Source organism: Suncus etruscus, chromosome 17, assembly GCF_024139225.1.
Source record: "Suncus etruscus isolate mSunEtr1 chromosome 17, mSunEtr1.pri.cur, whole genome shotgun sequence".
Lineage (NCBI taxonomy): Eukaryota > Metazoa > Chordata > Mammalia > Eulipotyphla > Soricidae > Suncus > Suncus etruscus.
The window spans coordinates 26,027,416-26,053,945 of record NC_064864.1 but is presented as its reverse complement, the minus strand read 5'-3'; the positions used below and the strand labels follow the sequence as shown (position 1 = coordinate 26,053,945).

Genomic DNA, 26,530 nt, shown 5'->3' with positions numbered 1-26,530 from the left:
AACAAACAAACAAAAAAAGAAATATAACAGAAACTAAGATCTTCAAGGGGAAGCTTAACATGGAGAAGAGATAAAGTAAAAAGCATGAAGACAGCATTGAGAAAATGTTGGAGGATGTAGACATAGTAGAGTGTGGTCCGGAAACACTGTATGTATGAAACAATAACATTGAGAGCATTGTACACCACAGAGTCTAAATTCTGCACAGAAAAAACAGTAACGATTTGACAAAGGTATCAGAATACTCTAAAACACTGTATGATCATAAATTTCAATGAGAATAGATTTCACTTCAAACGCATATTTTAGGGGTACATCTTCATTTATTAGTAACAAGTAAAATGCTACATATATAAAATAAATTTACAATATATTATACATCGAAAATTAAATTGCATTGAAGTCTAAGCTATTAAAACTGTATTCAAACTGTTTCTGAAAATAAGAACTCTACTAAAATTCCTCGACTGGGAATGATAATGTGAAAGGAGTGAAGGAGAGTAGAACTAGAGGACTTTGCTGAGTGGGAGGTCTCCTTGAACAGGTAGCCTTTTCTGCAGCTAAATGTATAGTTTGAGTCATCTGTCAGGTATAGATAGATGATCTGTACTCGTAGTAAAAGCATTATTAGGATTTCACTTCAGAGAGTCACTGATTAGTAGAGCACTGACCAAGTTATCTTTTTTTTGGGGGGTTGGGGTTTTGGGGTCACACCCGGCAGCGCTCAGGGGTTACTCTTGGCTCCATGCTCAGAAATCGCTCCTGGCAGGCTTGGGGGGATCATATGGGATGCCGGGATTCGAACCAATTACCTTCAGTATGAAAGGCAAATGCCTTACCTCCATGCTATCTCTCCGGCCCCTCAAGTTATCTTTTAATCACAGAAATCAAATCAAAACCTAGGAGTCAGAGCAATAGCACAGTGTTAGAGCATTTTCCTTGCACACACGGGTGACCCAGGACAGATCTGGTTCCATCCCCTGGTTTGATCCTCTGGTTCCATCCTCGGTGTCCCATGTGGTCCCCCAAGAAAGGACAGATTTCTGAACACATAGCCAGGAGTAACCCCTGAGTGTCAACAGGTACGGCACCCCCCAAAAAATCAAAACATATATTTTATAAATGTGGACTTTGCAATTTTGCTATTATACTTATTATTTGTTTTCTTAGTTTCTACATATAGTGGTCATGTGACAAGTAGTTTGGTCATTGTACTCATGTATTACACTGTTATGAACCTTACATTTTATTTACTATAATACAGATACTATTTTTAATATTATACATTACATGAAAATATTGTCGAATTCTATACAGCAAAATGCTGATCCATAATTAATCTAACCTTTTTCCTAAAGTAAGAAAATATTGAGCCATACTGATATTTATGTAGTTGGGAGTACACACTGACAGAATGAGGCTTGGCTTGATTCTCAGCACTGCTGATATCAAAGCAAAGTATGGCTATAAAAATGGAGCAAAGTCAAATAAAATAAATATATATATATGTCTTACCAAATAAATCATATTTATTAATACTAAATACTCTTTTTTTGGGTCCACATAATATTCAGTATATGTAGTGCTCCTTGTCAACCCTTAACCAACTTGACCATTGCTCAATGCAAGAGCCTGAGGATGCAGTGCTAATTGGCCCTGCAGTATCAAGGATTGAAACTGAATCCAGTGGGGCCAGAGTGATTGCACAGTGGTAGGGCTTTTGCCTTGCATGCAGATGACCCAGGATGAACCTGGGTTGGATTCCCAAATCCCATATAGTCCCCTGAGCCTGCCAGGAGAGATTTCTGAGCTCAGAGGCAGGAGTAAGCCCTGAATGCTGCCAGGTTTGACCCAAAAACAAACAAACAAAAACAAAGCAAAATCAAAAACTGGATCAAGTGCATTATAGACATGTGTTTCATTGCTGAACAATCACCCTGCCCATACAGAATACAATTTTGGTGTTAACTTTATCAAAATAATAGGAAGACAACTGGTAGTACCAGATACATGTAATTAAGAAATATATGATAGAGTTCATTTAAATCAATTACACTTCAGCTTTCTCAAAAAATTTAATAGAAAAATGATTTAAATAGATTTACAAACTGTTCTTAGGGACTGCTCTACTTCTCACACTGAGTTTCACTTCTCCCTTTCTTTACTGCACCAAAAGTTTTCCTCCAGGCCATCTGTAGACCCAGGACAAACCAGACCCAGGATAAACCTAGACCCACAATGCAGGTGCCAGCCCATTTTACCACCTAGGAGCTCTTATCTCCTATCTATACCAGATACTCCATGCTCTGTATCCAAATCAACAACCTAAACACACATCTCAAAGAGTTAGAGAAAGAACAGGAAAAGCAAAAGGTAATAGGGAAATAGTAAAAACGAGCAGAAATCAACAGCATAAAAATAAAAAAAAAAAAGGCAATTCAATGAATCAATGAGTTGGTTCTTCAAAGGAATAAACAAATGGGGGCTGGAGTGGAAGCTTTGCAGTAGAGTGTTTGCCTGGCTGACCCAGGCCAGAAGCAAGTTTGTTTCCCGGCATTCATGTGGTTCCCCCCAAGTCAGATTTTATATATTTTATATATTTTATATATATATCTGTTTCATATATATAAAAAATCTTTATTTAAGCAGCATGATTATAAGCATGATTGTAGTTTGGCTTCAGTCAGAAACAAAACACCCCCCCTTTACCAGTGCAAAATTCTCACCACCAATGCCCCCCTCCTTTCTTCCCAAGCCTTGCCTGTATTTGAGGCAGGCATTCTGTTTCTCTCACTCATTAAGATTGTCACGATGGTTATTAATGTAAGTAGTTCCCCAACTGTACTACTTCTCTTTATGGTGAACTTCATATTGTGAGCCTGTCTTTCTGACCCTCATCTCTATTGTCTCTGGGCATTATTACAATGATGTCCTTAATTTTTCTTAAAACCCATAGATTAGTGAGACTATTCTGTGTCTATCTCTCTCCCTCTGACTTATTTCACTCATAGATAGAACTATATTTAGCTCATTGTTGGGAATTCAGGACTGATACCAAACCAAAATAAATTTTTTGATTTTTTTAGAATCAGGTTCATGTTTTAAGCCTTTGTCTTTATTGCTGTAGTACACATTGGATTTTTTTGTTTGATTTTTCTTTTTGTACAGCTGTGGTATTTCTCTTCCTTTTTCCCTTTCTTCTTTCAAACTGATGTTGAGAGCCTCTAAGAACTCCACCCATTTTTGGCTTGTTTGATTTTTATCCCATTTTATTGCTTTTCTTCTCTTCAAACAGAATCACATAACTTGAACCATCTTGCTCTGCCTCTCAAATTGAGGGAGAAATAATGGAGGGTACCAAGACCAAACAGTTGTATGATCACTAAATCATAATAAAAATGATCGGACTTAAACACCAAACCTAAAGCCAACGACAAAAGAATCGATACCCAATCTATAGCAAGCTAGACACAGAGAGGATCAGCACAGGGTTAAGGGAGGGGGATATGATGAGATGCAAGCTAGGAAAGGGGATAGAGGGAAGGACAACTTTGGTGATGGGAATCCCCTGATTCAATGTTAATATGTACCTAAAATATTACTGTGAAAGATATGTAATCCACTTTGGTCAAAATAAAAATTATTATTATAAATAAAAATAAAATAAAATAAAATAAAATAAGAATTAACTTTATTGGGTCTAAAGCAATAGTATAGAGGGAGGCTAAGGCTTTACAAGTAGCACTCAGTTTCGATCCCTGGCATCCCATATAGTGCCCTGAACCCACCAAAAATAATTCTTTAGTGTGAAGACAGGATAAAAACCTGAGGGAGGAAAAGAGAATGAAGGATACACAGAAGGAACAAATTATCTCATATGTATCATAAAAAGAAATGTACTGAATATAATTTGATTAATCTGTCAATATAATGGATAATGGACAATGAAGTGTGAGACAAAATTTACATGGCAGAAATTACAAAGGAAATAAATAATCTAAAGTCATTCATTACCCATTAACAACATGATACCCCTTATTGACTAAAAATGTGTAGGAGAGAAATAGGAAAAAGCCACCTGACTTATGGGAATCTAATGAGAGAGGCCCTGGAAAAGCTTGCTGCTTGGACCAAGTTGGGACCAAAGATAGATTAATTATGTGGTCTAGTTATGTGCTACACACAAGGCAATCTGAAAACTGCCCAAGATCAATCCACAGCAGGAAGAGATCATCTTTTGGCATGGGCTCTAGTAAGCCATCACAAAATTTGGAAAATCATAGCAGTCAGCACACTGGAGAAAGCAGAGGAGTGGGGAAAAAACAAGAGCTGAGATTCTTTCTGATTGCAAGAGGCTAAAAAAGTATTGGATATAAATCAATATATGTATATATTCGTATCACACTTATATATAAAATATGTGGATGTCTATATAAGGAAACAACAGGGCCCGGAGAGATAGCACAGCAGCATTTGCCTCGCAAGCAGCAGATCCAGGACCACAGGTGGTTGGTTCGAATCCCGGTGTCCTATATGGTCCCCCAAGCCTACCAGAAGCTATTTCTGAGCAGACAGCCAGGAGTAATCCCTGACAGGCACCGCCAGGTGTGGCCCAAAAACCAAATAAGGAAACAACAATGAATTTTTCTTCTGAAAATTCTAGAAGATATGTGTTTGAGTGTTAATTGGCAGAGATTTAAAATTTTGTGCAATTTAGGAGGATACATTTGAAGATATTTTTAAAATTTTAAAAATTAAAAATAATTTAAATTACAATGATTTAAATGAATTGATGGACTTAAAATTCATAAAGATTTTACCAACTGTATTAAATATTTTTCTGGTCCCTCATTGGGTATTTATATGTTTCGGAGTATGATTTCTTCCTGTTGTACATATCACTTAATTATTATAAAATGTTTATCTTTGTCCCTTGTAACTTTTTTTTTGTTTTGGTTTTTGGTTTTTGGGTCACACCCGGCAGTGCTCAGGGGTTATTCCTGGCTCCAGGCTCAGAAATTGCTCCTGGCAGGCACGGGGGACCATATGGGGCGCCGGGATTCGAACCGATGACTTCCTGCATGAAAGGCAAACGCCTTACCTCCATGCTATCTCTCCGTCCCTGTCCCTTGTAACTTTTTAAGTCTGAGGCTTGTGTCATCTGATATTAATATTAATATGATCACTCCAGCTTTTTTGTCCTTGGGCCACATCCAACAGCATTTGGGATTACTTTCTGGCTCTGTGCTCAGAAATCACACTTGGCAGGTTCCATGGACCATATGGGATTCCGGGACTCAAACCTGGGTCTGTCCCAGGTGAGCCGCATGCCCTACTGCTGTGCTATCTCACTGGATCAAACACTCCAGAGTGTTTAAGGGAGTTGTTTCTTGTAAAATTGTCTTCCAACCTTTGATTTTTGAGTCTATGTTTTTTTCTAACTATTCAGATGTGTTTTTTGTAGGCAGCAAAATGTTGGATTCAGCTTTTTGATCCATTTTACAACTCTGTGTCTCTTAACTGGTGTGTTGAGTCATTTATATTGAGAGAGATAATTGTCATGGAATTTATTGTCATGTTTTAGTAGGACTTTGGTATGTCTCTTGGTCTATATGGCTAAAGAAAATGTGGTACATTTATGCAATGGAATATTATACAACTATCAGGAAAAATGAGTCATGAAATTTTCCTCTACATGGATGGACACGAATGCTATTATGCCAACTGAAATGAGTCAGAGGGAGAGAGATAGACACACTATAGGCTCACTCATCTGTGGGATTTAAGAAAAATAAGAGGTAGTATAGTAATAATACTCAGGGACAACAGATGAGATTTGAAAGGACCAGCCCATGATATGAAGCTTAACATAAAGATTGGTGAGTGCAGTTAAATAAATAGCTATACTAACAATAATCATGACAATGGTAGTGAATGAGAGAAAGAAAATGCCTGCCTCGAAGATAGGCAGGGGTTGGGGGAGGAGGGAAATAGGGGTATTGGTGTGGTAAGTTCCACTGGTGAAGGAGATATACATTTGTATGGCTGAAACCTAACTACAAATGTGTTTTCGATCATAGTACTTAAACAAAGATATTAATAAAAAACTAAAGAAAATGTAAAGAAATAAAATAACATAAAGCTCTCATTACCAAGAAGCAACCAAAACAAACAAAAAAGAGACTTCACCAAAAATCTGTTAATTTTGTTACTTCTTTTCTAAAGTTAGACATGGAAAAAAGAGCTTCATATTTTATCTATCAACCTATTCTAAGGGCAGGGTAAGAATCATATTCCAAGTAGATTCTAATCTGGAAGATAATCATCTTCATTAGCTCAGATTTGAAGATTCACTAGCTAGAAGACAAATGGTTATTCGATTCAACTTTGTGCCCTCAAGTAACTTCTTTTTCTCCATTTACTTTATTAATAGAAATTGCCCTCCAGAACTTTGACACACAATTCAATAGTTTTCATTTGGTGTGAATGGTGTTTGTAAATGCAGACACTATGCTGTCTGTGCAGTCGTACACAGAGTTTCCTGTGTGGAAAATTCACTGCTCTCTTCAGATAATTCTTTTTTGTGCTGCTCAAATCACTCTCTCAGTTTAGGTGAACTTTTACTGCCCTTTTCTCAAGATTTGGTTCATTAGACTGTCTTGTCTTTTTTATGTTTTCTTACTTGTCTTTGTTTGGCCAATTTTCCTTTCCTCTATGGAACAGGAGATATTTGAAACCAATTAATGTCTCCCTTCTTTTAAAATTTCTGGCAGAACCTACCTTGGTGCCTACTGCATTATATAGTTTTAAGGTAATAATAAATGTTAAAACATTTTAAAAAGAATAATGGATACACTATTTCTTTTCTTTTCTTTTTTTTGTTTGTTATTGTTTTGGGGCCACACTGGTGATACTCAGGGGTTACTCCTGGCTATGCGCTCAGAAATAGCTCCTGGCTTGGGAGACCATCTGGGACACCAGGGATCAAACTGAGGTCAGTCCTGGGTCAGCTGCATGCAAGGCAAACTCCTTACCTCTCTGCTATTACTCCAGACCCAGAGAGATTATTTTTTGAGCTCTTGTAGATGCAAGCACAAAATGCTCTGATTAAATTAATATTTTTAAATTTTATTAATAATTATGCATTTAATATTATAAACATTTGATAAAGAAAATAAAACTAGAATTCATCAAGTTCAAATAACTGGTAGGTTAAATTACAGGTAACATTTTGAATTATGTTGTAAGACAAACTCAGTTATAAACAATTTTGTAATTGCCATGCTTAAATAAAAAGAGAAAACAATGTAAGAATGAAAAAAATAAGTAGAAGAACATTTCAACTCTTGTGAACACTCCTTTAAACAAGATATGGGGAATGTCCAACCCATTTGCTTAAAGCCTGCAAAATACTGGTGTCTGCCCTAGAACATTATAAATCAGGCATGATGCATCTTGTCAGTTGAATACAATTTGCCTGTATTATTGTATTGCCTATAAATATCCAAGTGACTCTTGACAATTTATAAAAAGGTCCTCCTTTTGCTTTAAAGCAGTGGTCCTCAAACTATGGCCCACAGGCAACATATTTGTTTCTGTTTTGTTGCTTCATTGCAAAATAAGATATATGCAGTGTGCATAAGAATTTGTTCATAAGTTTTGTTTTTACTATAGTCAGACCCTCCAATGGTCTGAGGGACAGTGAACTGGCCCCCTGTTTAAAAAGTTTGAGGACCCCTGCAAGCATATAAATAAATTTAACTACTAACTATAATTTTCTAGACTCAATTTTGATGGTGAAATCCTAGTCATTATTTGAATATACAACATGCACTACTTTATACATTATGAATCATTTGTTAAATAAATGAGAGACTGAATTTACATATATACTATTTAAACTATCTATTTTATCTAATTTCTGAATAGCTTACAGGTATAAGCAATGCCTTTTGCTTTTGTCTAACATTTAGTCAGAAAGCTTAAGGGATTCTACTACATATAAATAATGTGATAGTGGATTATTCTGTGGTTTTCTCAAGGCATGAGTTTTAAGTGCATGTAGTCAAGGATTCGACATAATTCAGTATGTATTTAATTAAGCTTTTATATATACACGTGGACAAAAACAACACTTCTATAAGTATTATATAAAACTGAAGAAAGCAGAGTATATAGTATGAATAATTTGGGGGAATTTCCCCATTGTTATTCAACTTTTGTACTTATGAAGTAATTATTTCTTGAAAGTTGAAACACAAAAGCCTAATATGTAGTAATGAGTAACCTGAAATAAAGTTATCTTTTTTAGCTTTCATCAGTTTTATATCCATATCAAACCCGGGGCATTTAATATGGTACTTTTAGAACAACACCTGTGTCCTAATCTCTAAGGAAGCTAATGTGTTTACTGGAAACCAGATAAGACCCAAGGATAATTTGTACAAGTTAAACACTATATTAAATAAAGCACTGTATTCAATAAACAAAGATTTTAGGCTTGACTCTCCCAGAGAGAAATGCCTTGGTGAACCAATCAGCATTTACTACTTTGTAAATTTTTTTTTTTAATTTGCTAGATCTCTGTTTCCAAAATTTATTTGGCCTACCTACCATTTCCTACCATTTCTTAGAAAATATCTCAGCATTCTGTCAGAGACTTCCAGAGACCAAACCCTGTTATGAAATTCTGCAGGACAAGCTACTCTGTGTGGCCTGAATGAGCAACTTAAGGCATTAGCTATTAACTAGCCCAAGAGCTCAAAGAAATGCTGCAGCATCCTATCAGCCATACATTCCAGGAAGCTTGAGACATCTTTGAAGCTTTACTATCTTAAGGTGAAAATGGTTCCTGTGTAAAGATAACATGTAAAGTTTATTCACAGGATGCTCCCTGTAGAGAATGTCTGTAATGCAAGCTGTTCCATTTTGCTTCCTCTCCACCACGTTTTAATCATGCTTAAAAGAGCCTGTACCGATCAATAAATTGAGACCTTGATAAGGCACTTTATTTGGTCTCCGTCTCTCTTTCCTCCATTCTCTTTACAGGCTGGGACCCCTCTATACACCCACGGAATAACGGAGTCCTGCAGGACGGGACAGCATTCCTCTGGAATTCTGCCCTCTCTACACAAAGGAAAATCAAGTGCCTCTTCCAATTGCACCATGGGCTATCAAAACCAAATTGGATAATACTAGTTCCTCGCAGGAGATGATATTATCCACTTGGAGAAACACTGTGCTTGGTTAAATGCTGCCTGATTCATGATTTGTAGGAAAAAAAAAAAAAAACATAACAAAGTTTCGGTGGGAAATTCTATTTAGACTAATGATAAAAGTTCTCCGTATATTCTTGGTGGGTATAGATGACTCAGCTCCTCAAGTTCAAAGCTTGGGCCAGAAGAATTGACACTTATTTCCAGCTCTAGTGAAACTGGATATTTGAATGTTGGAAGCTAGTGAGGACTAGGAGTACTTGTAAGACCCAAAATTAGCTGCTTCCATCTGTATGAGGAAAAAAAAAAAAAACAACACATGGGCATTTTCTCTTCTTAACCCCATTCTTTAACTTTGCTCTGTATCAGTATCTTGAGATATTGTCATGCTTTCATTAAGCGTAATTAGATCATGATTATATTTTGTCCAGGATGTCGGTGTGTAACTGGGGCCAAAATAGCAGTGCTCACAGACTATTCCAGTCTTTATGTTTAGGGGACCATTTGTGGTGTAAGGGAGTGAACCATGCAAAGAGCAAACCATTCAAACAAGCCAAAGAGGGCACACACAAGCAGATGCCTTACTTCTTGTACTCTCTATCGATTCAGAAATCAGTATCTTCATTATAAGTTAGGATGGCTTGTGCTCCGAAAATACTATATCAAGGAGTTACATTCTTCAGTCCTTAATCATGTTTTGTTTTTTAAGTTTTATCTGGCTCTGGTTCAAGAAAACAACATGGGATCTAGAGTTACATCCTGTGCTTAGAGAACAAACTGATAGGAACTACAGTAAATATTATCCAGAAAATATAATTTTCCTATAATTTGACTGTTAGAGCATTTAGGATTCAAATAGTAGCCTCTTAGAAGAGCTAGACTAGTTTGGAAATTTGGACTGGATCTTCCACAAAAAAGTCATGTATTTTTTTGACAGATTCCTATCTCCTACCTTGAGAACCTTTTTCTTATGATTCATTGTGAATTTTGAACATTAGATTAATCTGATCTATGTATCTATATCTATATATGTTATGCATATAATATATTTACTTATTTATTTATTTATTTGGGTTTTTAGGCCACACCCTGTGGCACTCAACGGGTTACTCCTCTCTGTTTCAGAAATCGTTACTGGCAGGCACGGGGACTATACGGGATGCCAGGATTCGAACCACCTTTGGTCCTGGGTCAGCCGCTTGCAAGGCAAATATCCTACCACTATGCCCACTATTCTATCTCTTCGGCCCCTACATAATATATATTATATATGTATTATATATTATATTATATATACATGTGTATACATATATATATATATATATGGACATCAAGGTGAATTTTAGGTTTTATTCTTGTTTGTATATGTCTTCATGAGTAAAATTAATTGGAAGATACTATGATTGAGCTTTTGAAGTAAGGAATCTGAAAAGCTATCTAGGAACATAGTAGTGAAAAACACTAATTAGAGCAGTCATAGAGCAACTCACTGTAAAATCTTATTAGCAACCCCCACCATGTGCACAATTTGAACTCTTTTGTGTGATTGTTTTTGTATGAACCAATGTTTCTTTCTGATCAACTCTGCATTAGCCAGGAAAAACTAAAACAGAGGTTTCAACACAATTTCCACCTATATTGGGGTTTCACAAAATAAAAGGCACCTTAAATAATGGGGAGAGTAAAAGGAAGAATAGAGAAAGAGAAGGTGTATAGAGGGAGGGTGTTAGCAGGAAGCTTATTTCCTGAGCATAAAATCCTTCCAAAGATAACATGAGCAGCAAATTAAACAATCCTTCAGCCAGAATTTTGACAAGAAAATTTCATTAGGGATTTAAATCTCCATGGAAGCTCAAGTCGCTGCTTTAAGATATGAAAACTGTGCAAATATTATTCCTTAAAATAATGTTTGCTTCAGGTCATTGAGTCCATCAATGAAATTTAGAGTGATAAATGTCATAATGAAAATAACTAGAGAATGGAGGGGGCCAGGGAAAGATGCTGCATCTGGGCACTCAGGCCCTAGAGTCATTTGGATCTGAAACTATATTCCAGAATTAACTAGCTCTGTGACCTTGAGCAAGTTTATTTAACATCTCAGAGGCCCTATTTCCTCATTTATAAAATGTGAGCAATTGCTAGTAATTTTCCAGTAGTCTATGACTGTGAGATTTTAATGAGATAATCTAGAAAAAGCCCTTTGGCACATTGCCTGGCACAAGTAAAATCTAAATATATACTAGTATGGTGATAGTGCTGACAAAAGAAATTGAGATAATATTTATTTGGTATCAACTTCTTTTCCATATTTGGGATAGGTGCCTATAGGTATTACTATTGCCATTACTCAGAATGAAAGCCTGAGACTTGGAAATAAATAATTTTTCTAAGGTCATAAGAAAGTAAATGTTCCTACCAGATTCATTCCCATGTTTATGTATACAGATTTTCACTAGTCTGTGTCGGCCTTAAGTCCTAATTCTGCTATACTTTTATATAAATTCTGCGTGTAACTTCATGTTCTTATGAATTGGATGGATCTTAATGAGTGATCAAGTAATACCTGATAATTATTCCAATAATTGTATAAATTATATATATGTATATATATTATATATACATACACAGATGAAAGGACAATATAGCATTTTTCCTTTGGAATGTTTTCAGGAACATATCTAGGTTTTAAAATCTTTTTTTTTTAATGTCATAGCATTCTGGAATTTTTTTATGTAATATTATTGCCATGCAATTTTATAGAAAATATAAACATATAGTTTACATATATTTTCACAACCCAAATATTATCAAGTCCTCTGTTCACATATATTTATGCCTTTAAGCTAAAGATTATTCCTATAACAATTTGTATAAAATAAATTTTTTCTTGAGCTTTCACTTGATAGGACTATTTCTTATAACTACCAAGGTTATTGTAATGTAACAGAACATACTGGATATGGTATGATATTTTACTTATATATATTCCTCTTTTCTTTTAGAAATTTTTTATATTTTATTAATTTTAATATTTTAATAATTGAAATACTGTTGTTGAAAATATTTTTATGCAAATACTACCTCGGTTTAAGGATTAGAGTTTGTATATAGGATCAATCTTTTTTTTTTTTTTGGGGGGGGGCCACATCCATTTGACTCTCAGGGCTTACTCCTGGCTATGCCCTCAGAAATCACTCCTGGATTGTGGGGACCATGTGGAACACCGGGGGGTTGAACGGAGGTCCATCCTAGGCTAGCGCTTGCAAGGCAGACACCTTACCTCTAGCACCACCACTCCAGCCCCAATATAAGATAAATCATTTTGGAAAAAAATCTTCATGTAATTTTCATAGTCAACTTCGACAGTGATGGAATGTGATCTCCAATAGAATTTGAAAATTTAATTAGATTAATTAAAGAGATGAGTGTCTCAATGATGTTCCTTTTCCTAGTGTTCTGAATATAGATATTTTATGATTACATATGAAAAATTAGTAAGAAAGCAAGAAAGGAGGGAAGGTGAGAGTGAGTTTAAAAGAAAAGAAAAAACAACAGTATATTAAGGAATAAAAATGACTATAGAAGGAAAGGAAGGAAAAAAATAAAAAAAGAACAATTAGGCTATGCACATCAGATATTGTTAAAGACAATAAAAAATAAGCTAGTCTGTTCTAATGAACTTTTAGATCAGTGGTCCTCAAACTATGGCCCGCGGGCCACATATTGTATTTGTATCTGTTTTGTTTCTTCATTTCAAAATAAGATATATGCAGTGTGCATAAGAATTCATTCATAAGTTTTGTTTTTACTATAGTCAGACCCTCCAATGGTCTGAAGGACAGTGAACTGGCCCCTGTTTTAAAAGTTTGAGGACCCCTATTAGATATTCAAGATAATAACCTCAAACCACAATAGGTGATTCCTAGATCATTCCTCACATTTCAGAGAATAGAAATAACCCCTGGATATCTTGACTACTCCTTTTAGGCAGCCTTTATTTCTCTCCAGAAGCGTTGAATATTCAAAGAAAAGAGCAATTGGTACTCTATGGCGATTTACCTTGAAAAGGTTAACATATAGTTCTCTTAAATTATATTAAACATTTTCTTAAATAGAAAACAACACTACATTTACCAATGAAATAGAGCAAGAAATTCAAGGTGAAAATAAAAACATGTATTTTTAAAGAGATTTTGGAATATGACATGACAAGTTCATTATGCAGGCATGCTTATAGGCAGAAAAACTTTTGTAGTTATTTACATATATTTTTCTGAAGTTTGTGTTCTATATATTTGATAGAAAACCATAATATTTGCTTCTTTGTTGATACCTGTCATATTCTCATTGAATCAAAGTGCTGATTGAATAAAATTCCCCTTTACTTACTGGTAACTAAAATTGATCATTGAAATAACAAAAGGTTATTTATATATAAAGTTAGCAAGTTAATATTTTTAGTTGACTGGAATTTAGCCTTTCAGTATAGATATTGATACTCTTCACACAAAAAATAAAACACCACGACCAACAAAATTTAATGAATAGTTGTATTTGTAATAGGATGTCAATAATGCTGCTGCTAAAAATGGGGTTTATATCCTAGAAAAGTTCTTATATAATTTTAACTTCTTAATTCGTTAGTTTCATTAATAAAGGTTAGTGCACTTGATATCATCAAAAGTTACTAAACAAATGGTAAGAACCAGTATGATATTATATTTTCTATAAGAAATCATTAGAAACACACAAACAATAACATTTTTTTTATTTTTCATCTCTGCTTTTATGATGAGATAGTGAGAGGTGAAGCATAGGAAAAGACTGAAAGATAAGGAAGGAGATTGTCTAGAATTTCCAGTGGCTGGTGGCTTAGCTGAATTGTAGTATCTGTCCAATTACTGGAGAAGACATGCCACAATCATGTTAGCTCTGAGAAGATTTTGAGCTTTCAAATTGTCACTAACTTTCTTCCTTAACAGCTTTCAGAAATGTACAACAGAAGTATAGCTTTTGGCTGAGTTACCAACAGTTGCTCAGAGTAAGGGCAGCCTATATATTGTTTTAGAGAGAGAGAAAAGAGAAAAATATTTGACCTACTTGGATCTGATAGGATGGAATCAGTTTTCGGCAGAAATTGATCACAACGGACTCCTTGGTAGCCTTCTTTGCACCTGAGAAACAGGATAAATGACAAATATAATGTAAGTGATTGTGAAAGATGCAAGATTTCAAAAAGCCAAAGATCCCCACAGTTACTTAAAAGAGAGAGCAGTACATCCATGCTTTCACATTGTTTGATTTAGTTACTTCCTAATAGCACCATATTCTAGCTTCTATTTCTGTAACCCACTCCCCAGAAGAAAAGCACTGCTTTGCTTTGGAGATTAATATGTGAACCTAAAATAAAATGAACAACATTGTACGTGTGCAGAAATTATTTTGTTTATCTAACACACTAGTCCTGAAAAACTGCCTTTCAGAAACATCATTTGGTAATTGCCATTTTTCTTTTAAAATACTATTTTATCATATAATGTGATAAATGAAATATTTCCAGTGCATTTTATTCCCTAGTGTTATTTGTTTTGTTTGCTAATTTTTATTGTTTTATTTTTAAGCTTGGCTATTTTCCAGTGTCACTTGGGTAAAAAAGAAAATAAAGTATTTCAGAAAATTTGGCAAGTTCTGTAAGACATCTATCTTTATATGCAAGGTCTCTGTGCATTTTCCCTAAACAGACATATTTCTCTCATCGTTTTTCCTTTTATATTCCACAAACACACTTAAAGTGTCTACTTTCTGCAAGGCATTGTACACACAACTTTCCTGTGGTGGGTACAATACAGAAGCAAGGAATTTGCCTGGAATAACTCCTAATGAAGCATGTCTCCTCAACCCTGCCAGTCCTATGTCCTTGTCTTCACGCTGCTCACTCAATCAGGGTTGTTTGACTGCTTAAGCAAAGGGTCATCGGCAGGCAGTTCAAGGAACAGATAGTCAGGTGGCCCCATTGCCTTCCTCTGAAAGCTGTCAGTGCAGGAGGTGGGACTGAGGTGAAGGGAATCGGGGGTGGGGTGGGGTGTAGAATTCAGTAGTGAACTAGCTACTTAATCTGTCATGCTCAAGTTAAGAAGAGGAAGCATACATCCTTACTTTTGGGGTGAATTCGTCCTACTTACAGAGAAGGAAATTGTGCTGCAGGCATTTAAAAAAATCAGTTTTATAAAACAATCCTCTGGTTGTTAGAAATATGAAATTGACAAAAAAATCAAAGCGAATCTTATGGCAGACTAGTGCAGCAGATTCTTTCTCTAGAATGTTCTTTGTTTTCTGAGTGTAATAAACTATTAGATAAGGTCTATTGAAAACGGAGTACCTACACTGAAAAGCAGCAAGGTAATTTTTCATTGTGAGCCAAACTGGAATTCAGGTAATTGGGCAGGCTCTCTTTAGCACCTTTTAAAGCCTGGCACTCTAGAGGGTATTTGGCAATTTTCCTCATAAACAGAGAACAAAGACCTCATATTCAATACTCCAGATACCCAATAGCTTATTGAAAAATTTGCGAAAGTGGTCACATATTTTCATAATATTTTGTTGTTGTTAGCCATTTATTGTACTTGAAATCAATCAGACATTGTTTTCTAAAGTGGTAAGAAGTCAGAAAATGTGTCTGAAGTGAATTTGCAATTAAAAAAAAATAATGGGGGTCAGAAGAGACTATTTCAGGCAGGATGCTTGCCTTGCATGCAACTGGCAACTCCTGATGGTGATCTCTGAATACAGTGAGTAAGTCTAGAGTATGTAAGAGTGTGTCCTAAAACTTAGATTCTACATATTGCATGGTGTTTTTATATTGAGAGTTTCCTTGTATTTATTGCAGTGTTTTCCCCAAAACTCCATGTTCTGAAGTGTGTTATTGCACTCATTTATTAACCTTTTGAGTAGTTTGAAGTTCTAACATATGATGTGCTTTGAAAGCATACTTTACTCTTTGTATATTCATTTACTATGAAAATGGTGTCCTAAGGAGATTAGAAAGTTGCTTTCAAGAGAAAGTGCTTTTGGTTTGTTTACCTATTCTTTTAACTATACCTTTGTGACATGAATGCATTTTTCCATTTGCGCATGGAAAAGAAAACAAGAATAGGTGTTTGAAATTTCTCAAATCTTAAAATGAGTTTCCACAAGCTTGAGCCCACTCAGACGTGTTCAGGACCCATGGGGTTTTGGGGAAAATTGTATTATGTCTTCATTGCACATTGATAGCATGCTGTGGATAACCAACTGTGATGATGTTGAAGCAGCCCATTCCAAGCTGGGAAATCAGGCACAGTTGAGACCTGTGACCGGGTAACACAGAAAGCTCTCCTACCTGTAAAGAGTCAGTGTCCCTACCAATTTGTATTGGGTTTTTAAGGAAAAAAAGATCAACTTTCTATTTAAAAATTACATATATTTATCACCTTGATAAGTGAAGACCCATCCAAATGTGAAACAGAAAGGTGGCCAAAAGTGCATACCAATGAAGGGATTGAATCTACAATAATACTCAAGAAATAAAGCAAAGAAAGTCTTAAATGCATTCATTCTTTCTGCACAGATGAACTGCAGGAAACTTTGTTACAGTGGGTTAAGGATATCTCTTGAGAATATTAGCTATGAATCATTTTGGATTTTTGAATGTGAGATAATTATAAATATTTTTGAAATTTTGCTTTCTGTTAGATAAAAAAATCAAGAGACATTCATATAATAGGTGTTCTGCTTATTTATTATTTATTAAAACATAATAGAATTTATTCCCTTTCCTTTTTTTAAGTTGGGATATATGGTTGAATTCTTTTTTTTTTTTTTTTTTTTTTTTTTTTAAATTTTTTTTTTATTTAAACACCTTGATTACATACATGATTGTGTTTGGGTTTCAGTCATAAAAGGAACACCACCCATCACCAGTGCAACATTCCCATCACCCAAGTCCCAAATCACCCTCCTCCCCACCCAACCCCCGCCTGTACCCTAAACAGGCTCTACATTTCCCTCATACATTCTCAATATTAGGACAGTTCAAAATGTAGTTATTTCTCTAACTAAACTCATCACTCTTTGTGGTGAGCTTCCTGAGGTGAGCTGGAACTTCCAGCTCTTTTCTCTTTTGTGTCTGAAAATTATTATTACAAGGGTGTCTTTCATTTTTCTTAAAACCCATAGATGAGTGAGACCATTCTGCGTTTTTCTCTCTCTCTCTGACTTATTTCACTCAGCATAATAGATTCCATGTACATCCATGTATAGGAAAATTTCATGACTTCATCTCTCCTGACAGCTGCATAATATTCCATTGTGTATATGTACCACAGTTTCTTTAGCCATTCATCTGTTGAAGGGCATCTTGGTTGTTTCCAGAGTCTTGCTATGGTAAATAGAGCTGCAATGAATATAGGTGTAAGGAAGGGGTTTTTGTATTGTATTTTTGTGTTCCTAGGGTATATTCCTAGGAGTGGTATAGCTGGATCGTATGGGAGCTCGATTTCCAGTTTTTGGAGGAATCTCCATATCGCTTTCCATAAAGGTTGAACTAGACAGCATTCCCACCAGCAGTGGATAAGAGTTCCTTTCTCTCCACATCCCCGCCAACACTGTTTATTCTCATTCTTTGTGATGTGTGCCATTCTCTGGGGTGTGAGGTGGTATCTCATCGTTGTTTTGATTTGCATCTCCCTGATGATTAGTGATGTGGAACATTTTTTCATGTGTCTTTTGGCCATGCGTATTTCTTCTTTGTCAAAGTGTCTGTTCATTTCTTCTCCCCATTTTTTGATGGGGTTAGATGTTTTTTTCTTGTAAAGTTCTGTCAGTGCCTTGTATATTTTGGAGATTAGCCCCTTATCTGATGGGTATTGGGTGAATAGTTTCTCCCACTCAGTGGGTGGCTCTTGTATCCTGGGCACTATTTCCTTTGAGGTGCAGAAGCTTCTCAGCTTAATATATTCCCATCTGTTAATCTCTGCTTTCACTTGCTTGGAGAGTGCAGTTTCCTCCTTGAAGATGCCTGTAATGTCCTGGAGTGTTTTGCCTATGTGCTGTTCTATATATCTTATGGTTTTGGGGCTGATATCGAGGTCTTTAATCCATTTGGATTTTACCTTTGTACATGATGTTAGCTGGGGGTCTAAGTTTAATTTTTTGCAAGTGGCTATCCAATTGTGCCAACACCACTTGTTGAAGAGGCTTTCCCTGCTCCATTTAGGATTTCCTGCTCCTTTATCAAAAATTAGATGGTTGTATCTCTGGGGAACATTTTCTGAGTATTCAAGCCTATTCCACTGATCTGAGGACCTATCCTTATTCCAATACCATGCTGTTTTGATAACTGTTGCTTTGTAGTACAGTTTAAAGTTGGGAAAAGTAATTCCTCCCATATTCTTTTTCCCAATGATTGCTTTAGCTATTCGAGGGTGTTTATTGTTCCAAATGAATTTCAAAAGTGTCTGATCCACTTCTTTGAAGAATGTCATGGGTATCTTTAGAGGGATGGCATTAAATCTGTATAATGCCTTGGGGAGTATTGACATTTTGATGATGTTAATCCTGCCAATCCATGAGCAGGGTATGTGTTTCCATTTCCGTGTGTCCTCTCTTATTTCTTGGAGCAGAGTTTTATAGTTTTCTTTGTATAGGTCCTTCACATATTTAGTCAAGTTGATTCCAAGATATTTGAGTTTGTGTGGTACTATTGTGAATGGGGTTGTTTTCTTAATGTCCATTTCTTCTTTATTACTGTTGGTGTATAGAAAGGCCATTGATTTTTGTGTGTTAATTTTGTAGCCTGCCACCTTGCTATATGAGTCTATTGTTTCTAGAAGCTTTTTGATAGAGTCTTTAGGGTTTTCTAAGTAGAGTATCATGTCATCTGCAAACAGTGAGAGCTTGACTTCTTCCTTTCCTATCTGGATTCCCTTGATATCCTTTTCTTGCCTAATCGCTGTAGCAAGTACTTCCAGTGCTATGTTGAATAGGAGTGGTGAGAGAGGACAGCCTTGTCTTGTGCCAGAATTTAGAGGGAAGGCTTTCAGTTTTTCTCCATTGAGGATAATATTTGCCACTGGCTTGTGGTAGATGGCCTTCACTATATTGAGAAAGGTTCCCTCCATTCCCATCTTGCTGAGAGTTTTGATCAAGAATGGGTGTTGGACCTTATCAAATGCTTTCTCTGCATCTATTGATATGATCATGTGGTTTTTATTTTTCTTGTTATTGATGTTGTGTATTATGTTGATAGATTTACGGATGTTAAACCAGCCTTGCATTCCTGGGATGAAACCTACTTGATCGTAGTGGATGATCTTCTTAATGAGGCATTGAATCCTATTTGCCAGGATTTTGTTGAGGATCTTTGCATCTGCATTCATCAGTGATATTGGTCTGTAATTTTCTTTTTTGGTAGCGTCTCTGTCTGGTTTAGGTATCAAGGTGATGTTGGCTTCATAAAAGCTATTTGGAAGTGTTTCTGTTTGTTCAATTTCATGAAAGAGTCTTGCCAAGATTGGCAGTAGTTCCTCTTGGAAAGTTTGATAGAATTCATTAGTGAATCCATCTGGACCTGGGCTTTTGTTTTTCGGCAGACATTTGATTACTGTTTTAATTTCATCAATGGTGATGGGGGTGTTTAGATATGCTACATCCTCTTCCTTCAACCGTGGAAGATTATAAGAGTCCAAGAATTTATCCATTTCTTCCAGGTTCTCATTTTTAGTGGCGTAGAGTTTTTCAAAGTAGTTTCTGATTACCCTTTGAATCTCTGTCATATCAGTAGTGATCTCTCCTTTTTCATTCCTGATACGAGTTATCAAGTTTCTCTCTCTCTCTTTCTTTGTTAGGTTTGCCAGTGGTCTATCAATCTTGTTTATTTTTTCAAAGAACCAACTTCTGCTTTCGTTGATCTTTCGGATTGTTTTTTGAGTTTCCACTTCGTTGATTTCTGCTCTCAGCTTTGTTATTTCCTTCTGTCTTCCTGTTCTTGGGTCCTTTTGTTGAGCATTTTCTAGTTCTATTAGCTGTGTCATTAAGCTACTCAGGTAAGCTCCTTCTTCCTTCCTGATGTGTGCTTGCAAAGCTATAAATTTTCCTCTCAGTACTGCTTTTGCTGTGTCCCATAAGTTCTGAGAGTTTGTGTCTTTATTGTCATTTGTTTCCAGGAACCTTTTTATTTCCTCCTTGATTTCATCTCGGACCCACTGGTTATTGAGCATGAGGCTGTTTAACTTCCAGGTGTTAAAGTGTTTCTTCTGAGTCCCTTTGGAGTTCACAAATAATTTCAGAGCCTTGTGGTCAGCGAAGGTAGTCTGCAAAATTTCTATCCTCTTGATCTTATGGAGGTATGTTTTATGTGCCAGCATGTAGTCTATCCTGGAGAATGTCCCATGTACATTGGAGAAGAATGTGTATCCAGGTTTCTGGGGATGGAGTGTCCTATATATATCCACTAGGCCTCTTTCTTCCATTTCTCTCCTCAGGTCTAGTATATTCTTGTTGGGTTTCAGTCTGGTTGACCTGTCCAGTGTTGACAAAGCCGTGTTTAGGTCCCCCACAATTATTGTGTTGTTGTTGATATTATTTTTCAGATTTGTCAGCAGTTGTATTAAATATTTTGCTGGCCCCTCATTCGGTGCATATATGTTTAGGAGAGTGAATTCTTCCTGCTCTACGTACCCCTTGATTAATATAAAATGTCCGTCTTTGTCCCTTACAACCTTCCTGAGTATAAAGTTTGCATTATCTGATATTAGTATGGCCACTCCAGCTTTTTTATGGGTGTTGTTTGCTTGGATAACTTTTCTCCAGCCTTTTATTTTGAGTCTATGTTTGTTCTGACTATTCAGGTGCGTTTCTTGTAGGCAGCAGAAGGTTGGATTGAGTTTTTTGATCCATTTAGCCACTCTGTGTCTCTTAACTGGTGCATTTAGTCCATTGACGTTGAGAGAAAGAATTGTCCTGGGATTTAACGCCATCTTTATTTCAAAATTTGGTGTGTCTTTTGGGTAGTCTTGTCTTAGATTAGGTCTTTCAGTTTTTCTCTTAAGACTGGTTTTGTGTCTGTGAAGTTTCTGAGCTGTTTTTTGTCTGTGAAACCATGTATTCTTCCATCAAACCGGAAAGTGAGTTTTGCTGGGTATAGTATTCTGGGTGAAGCATTCATTTCATTCAGTCTTGTCACAATATCCCACCACTGCTTTCTGGCATTGAGCGTTTCTGGTGACAGGTCTGCTGTAAATCTCAGGGAAGCTTGCTTGAACATGATTTCCCCTTTTGATCTTGCTGTTTTCAGAATTCTGTCTCTATCTGTGGGATTTGTCATTGTGACTAGGATGTGTCTTGGGGTGGTTTTTCTGGGGTCTCTTTTGGTTGGTACTCTTCGGGCATGCAGGATTTGATCACATATATTCTTTAGCTCTGGAAGTTTCTCTTTAATGATGTTCTTGACCATTGATTCTTCCTGGAAATTTTCTTCCTGGGTCTCTGGGACTCCAATGATTCTTAAGTTGTTTCTGTTGATCTTATCATAGACTTCTATTTTCGTCTGTTCCCATTCTTTGACTAATTTTTCCATTGTCTGCTCATTTGCTTTAAGTTTTTTGTCCAATCTCTCCTGCTGTATGGAATTGTTATGTATCTCATCTTCCACAGCACCAAGTCTATTCTCAGCTTCTGATACCCTGTCCCAGAGCTTATCCATTTTGTCATTCACTTCGTTTACTGAGTTTTTCAGGCCTGTTAGTTGACATGTTATTTCAGTTTGGAGTTTTGTCATTTCTGCCTTCATATTTTCTTGGTTCTTATTAGTGTTCTGTTCAACTCGATCCATGGTTTCTTGGAGTCTGTTGAGCACCTTCCATATTGCTAGTCTAAAGTCCTTATCTGAGAGGTTGATTAGTTGTTCAGTCATTATCTGGTCCTCAGAATTGTCATCTTCATTCTCTATGTCTGATGCTGGCCTGCGCTGTTTCCCCATTGTCACATTTGTATTGTGGGTTTTTCTACGTGTTGTAGTGGTATTCATTGTCTATATGATGTAGGCAGCACACTCCTCTGGCTCCTCCCTTTCTGGATGGGCTGACTTGCCTCTAAGGGAGGGGAGTCCTCCGTGGATGAAGCCTCACACTGGGTCAAATCTTAGGCCCGAGCATGTAACAGAGAAGACAGTCCAGAGAGAAATGTTTGCTTCTGTGATATAGCGCCGTTCTTAGTGTGATTTTTCCTTCTTGTTGCAATGGAGTTCTTTCCTTAGAAAGAGTGCACGGCCGCGTAGCGAAGCGGAGCGGCCGTGCTCCTCTGAGCCTCTTTTTGCCCCACTCGCAAGAGTTTCACGCAAGAGGACAGTAGACAGACATAGACAGGTCACACTCACGGTCTTTCACAGCTGAGCCCCACTGGGCCGGTGTACTTTCGCGGATTTTCCCCGCCTGGTGTCACACACAGGGAGCCAGCTTTTGCAAAGGATAGCCGGTTTTTATGCTCTGAAGTCCCTCCCTGAAAATGGCGTCTGGGCGAGCGAGGTTTCTGGAGGCTCTTTTTGCCCCACTCGCAAGAGTTTCACGCAAGAGGACAGTAGACAGACATAGACAGGTCACACTCACAGTCTTTCACAGCTGAGCCCCACTGGGCCGGTGTACTTTCGCGGATTTTCCCCGCCTGGTGTCACACACAGGGAGCCAGCTTTTGCAAAGGATAGCCGGTTTTTATGCTCTGAAGTCCCTCCCTGAAAATGGCGTCTGGGCGAGCGAGGTTTCTGGAGGCTCTTTTTGCCCCACTCGCAAGAGTTTCACGCAAGAGGACAGTAGACAGACATAGACAGGTCACACTCACAGTCTTTCACAGCTGAGCCCCACTGGGCCGGTGTACTTTCGCGGATTTTCCCCGCCTGGTGTCACACACAGGGAGCCAGCTTTTGCAAAGGATAGCCGGTTTTTATGCTCTGAAGTCCCTCCCTGAAAATGGCGTCTGGGCGAGCGAGGTTTCTGGAGGCTCTTTTTGCCCCACTCGCAAGAGTTTCACGCAAGAGGACAGTAGACAGACATAGACAGGTCACACTCACAGTCTTTCACAGCTGAGCCCCACTGGGCCGGTGTACTTTCGCGGATTTTCCCCGCCTGGTGTCACACACAGGGAGCCAGCTTTTGCAAAGGATAGCCGGCTTTTATGCTCTGAAGTCCCTCCCTGAAAATGGCGTCTGGGCGAGCGAGGTTTCTGGAGGCTCTTTTTGCCCCACTCGCAAGAGTTTCACGCAAGAGGACAGTAGACAGACATAGACAGGTCACACTCACAGTCTTTCACAGCTGAGCCCCACTGGGCCGGTGTACTTTCGCGGATTTTCCCCGCCTGGTGTCACACACAGGGAGCCAGCTTTTGCCATATGGTTGAATTCTAATATAAAAATTAAGAGAAATAGATCTATGGATCTTTTCTATTTAAAATAGTATACAGAAACATCAAATGTATAGATGCAATTTAACAAAGTGGAAGATCTATTTCATGATAACTTAAATCATTTAAAATCTAAAGATTGAAGAAGATCTTAGGCAATAAAAAATATTTTATGCCCATGGTTTGGAAGAATCCTTATTGTTAAAATTGCTATTTTACCTAAGATACTCTATCAATTCAATGCAACCAATCCAAGTATAGATTAGATCTTTAAGAACTTGAAAAATCAATACTGAAGTTTATCTGGAATCAGAATGGACCACAAATAGACAAAGCCATACAAAAAAATAAGAAATGCAGAGGTATCTCATTACCTAATTTGGAAATTTATTATAACTCTATAGTGATTATAACTGCCTGAAGCTGTAATAAAAATAGATTCTTATCAAAAGGTGAATTGACTATCTAGTGGAAAACCCCACATATATAATATATATAATATGAACAGTTAATTTTTGTGAAAGGATCATAGAACATGAAATGGATTAAAGAGAGTCACTTCAAGAAATGGGATAAGAACATTTAAGAAAATAAAATGAGCTGTAGAGATAGCACAGCAGTAGGGCATTTGCCTTCTACACAGCCAACCTGGGCTCAATTCTTGGTATACATATGGTCCCTCGAGCCTGCTAGGAGCAAATTCTGAGCACAGAGCTAGGAGAAACCCTGGAGTACAATCAGGTGTGACCCTAAACCATAAAATCAAACAACAAACAAACAAAAAACAAAGAAAATAAAACTTGAACCATATCTCATATTTCTCACAACAGTCCATTCAAAATGGATCAAAGATCCAGATATCTGGCCAGAAAAATATAAAGCACATTGTGGAAAATATGGGCAGAAATATCTAAATTTGGCATCTCAAATGAACGGATAATACTGGTAAAGGCAACAAAGCCAAAGATAAACAAATGTGACCACAACAAATACAAGAGTTTCTGCAAGGCAAAAGAACGATGGGATAAAACTAAAAGATATCAAACTGAATGGGAAAAATATCTGCGCCCAACATTTTCAGATAAGGCCTTATAACCAGGGTGTATAATAAACAAGCAAAGTACAAGATAAACCAATTCAAACATCCTATCAATAATAGAAAGAGAAATGAATAGACATTTTATAGGAGGGCTAGACAAATTCCAATAGGTACCTACAAGAGCATTCAGCAACATATCAATAGAGAAATCCAAATTAAGACAATGAGATTATCACCTCATACCAATAAAAATGCCACATATCAATATTTGTATAAAAAAATCTGTGCCAGTGTGATTGTTGTGAAAAATAAACTCTCATCTACTGCTGTGGGAATGAGTTTTTGATTCAGCTTTTATGGGAGACAATATGAAGGGTTCTCATTAAACTCATTATTGAGCTGCCATATTACCACCCTCAGGTATATCTAGAAAGAAAAACATTAATTTAAAGGGATATATGCACACCATTATTCATAGCTACAATGAGTAAAATTGCTTACATATGAAATAAACCGAAGTGTTCAAAGACAGTTGAATAAATCCTAAAGATGTGGTACAATGAAATACTATGCAGCTGCAAGAAATGATGAAACCATGCAATTTGCTACAACCTGGTTTAAATGATAAAATATCTTGAGTGAAGTAAGCCAGATAGAGAAAGACAAATACAGGATGATCTCACTTATCTGTGACATGTAAAAGAAGAGAATAGGAAATATAATGTAGAATGAAGGGTTCTTAGATCACTCTTGAACCAAGGTCTAGAGAAATAAAAGGGAAATAAATCAAATTGGGAAGGAGGAAGATGAGAATGGGAAGTAATGAAGGAACAAGGGTCTGAATGTCAATTAAAGTTGGAAACTAGGAGAGTGCCATAGTATATATATGTATATATATAAAATCTGTATTATATATATATATATATATATATATATATATATATATATATATATACATACAAAGCTCTGACCCAACAACACTGGAAACATGAGTCTGAGCTGGATCCATGAACTGTTCCTGCAAAGGTGGCAATTAGGGAACAGGGAGGTTGGTTGGATTTTGTAGATGACACAGAATGGAAGCAGTGGTAATGGTAGTTGACACCGGTGGTAGGATTGGTCTTATAAAAAATTAATTACCAATAACTTTGTAAAACACATTTATTTAATTAATTTTTAAAAAAATATATGTGTATACCTATGTTCGCTGCAGTACCTACAAAAATATTAGGACATGGAAACAATCCAAATGTCTATTAGAATATGAAAAATAAAAGATTTACTATATAGAGATATTTAAGAAACAGACTATGTTTTGCAATATGTATTTACCTGAATTTATCATGATGGTAATTGACCAATCAGTAATGAATGTAGATAGGTGAATATTTTGAGCAAATTTTAGATAAATAAATAAATAATAAACAATTTCCTGATAAATTATTGCAGTTAATGAAAAGTATTTTTATCTTATAAAAATTTTCATTTACATGAAAAAAAATCTATGTAATATAAGATCTAGGTTACTTGCTGCTACTAAAATGTTAGAAATAGTTCATTGGAAAAATATCAAGATATTATTTATAGAATTTCTATATTGAATTATTTATTTTCCAAAATAATTTCTGAGATTAGTAATGACCAAATTTAGCACCTTATTTGATTTAAGGGCTAACAAAAACATGCAAGTAGATTAAACAACTGAGTTTTAAACATGTCACAATTATTACTTTATACAAAATATGTGTGGAAAGGATGTCAAGATGAGAGATGATTGCTTTGTCATCTTTTTGTAAGGGAACACAGAGGGAAGAATTATATTGTAATAGTGATGAAGATTTCGGAAATG

General features: G+C 36.4%; 1 protein-coding gene across 2 annotated transcripts in view; it reads right to left on the bottom strand.

Moving 5' to 3' along the window:
- NRG3 (neuregulin 3) overlaps positions 1-26,530 on the bottom strand; it is a 1,117,732-nt gene that overhangs the window by 207,854 nt on the left and 883,348 nt on the right. For both annotated transcript variants that reach the window (XM_049790772.1, XM_049790773.1), the window contains exon 3: positions 14,316-14,389. In XM_049790772.1, coding sequence (XP_049646729.1) covers positions 14,316-14,389 — 74 coding nt within the window. The remainder of the gene's footprint in view (positions 1-14,315; positions 14,390-26,530) is intronic.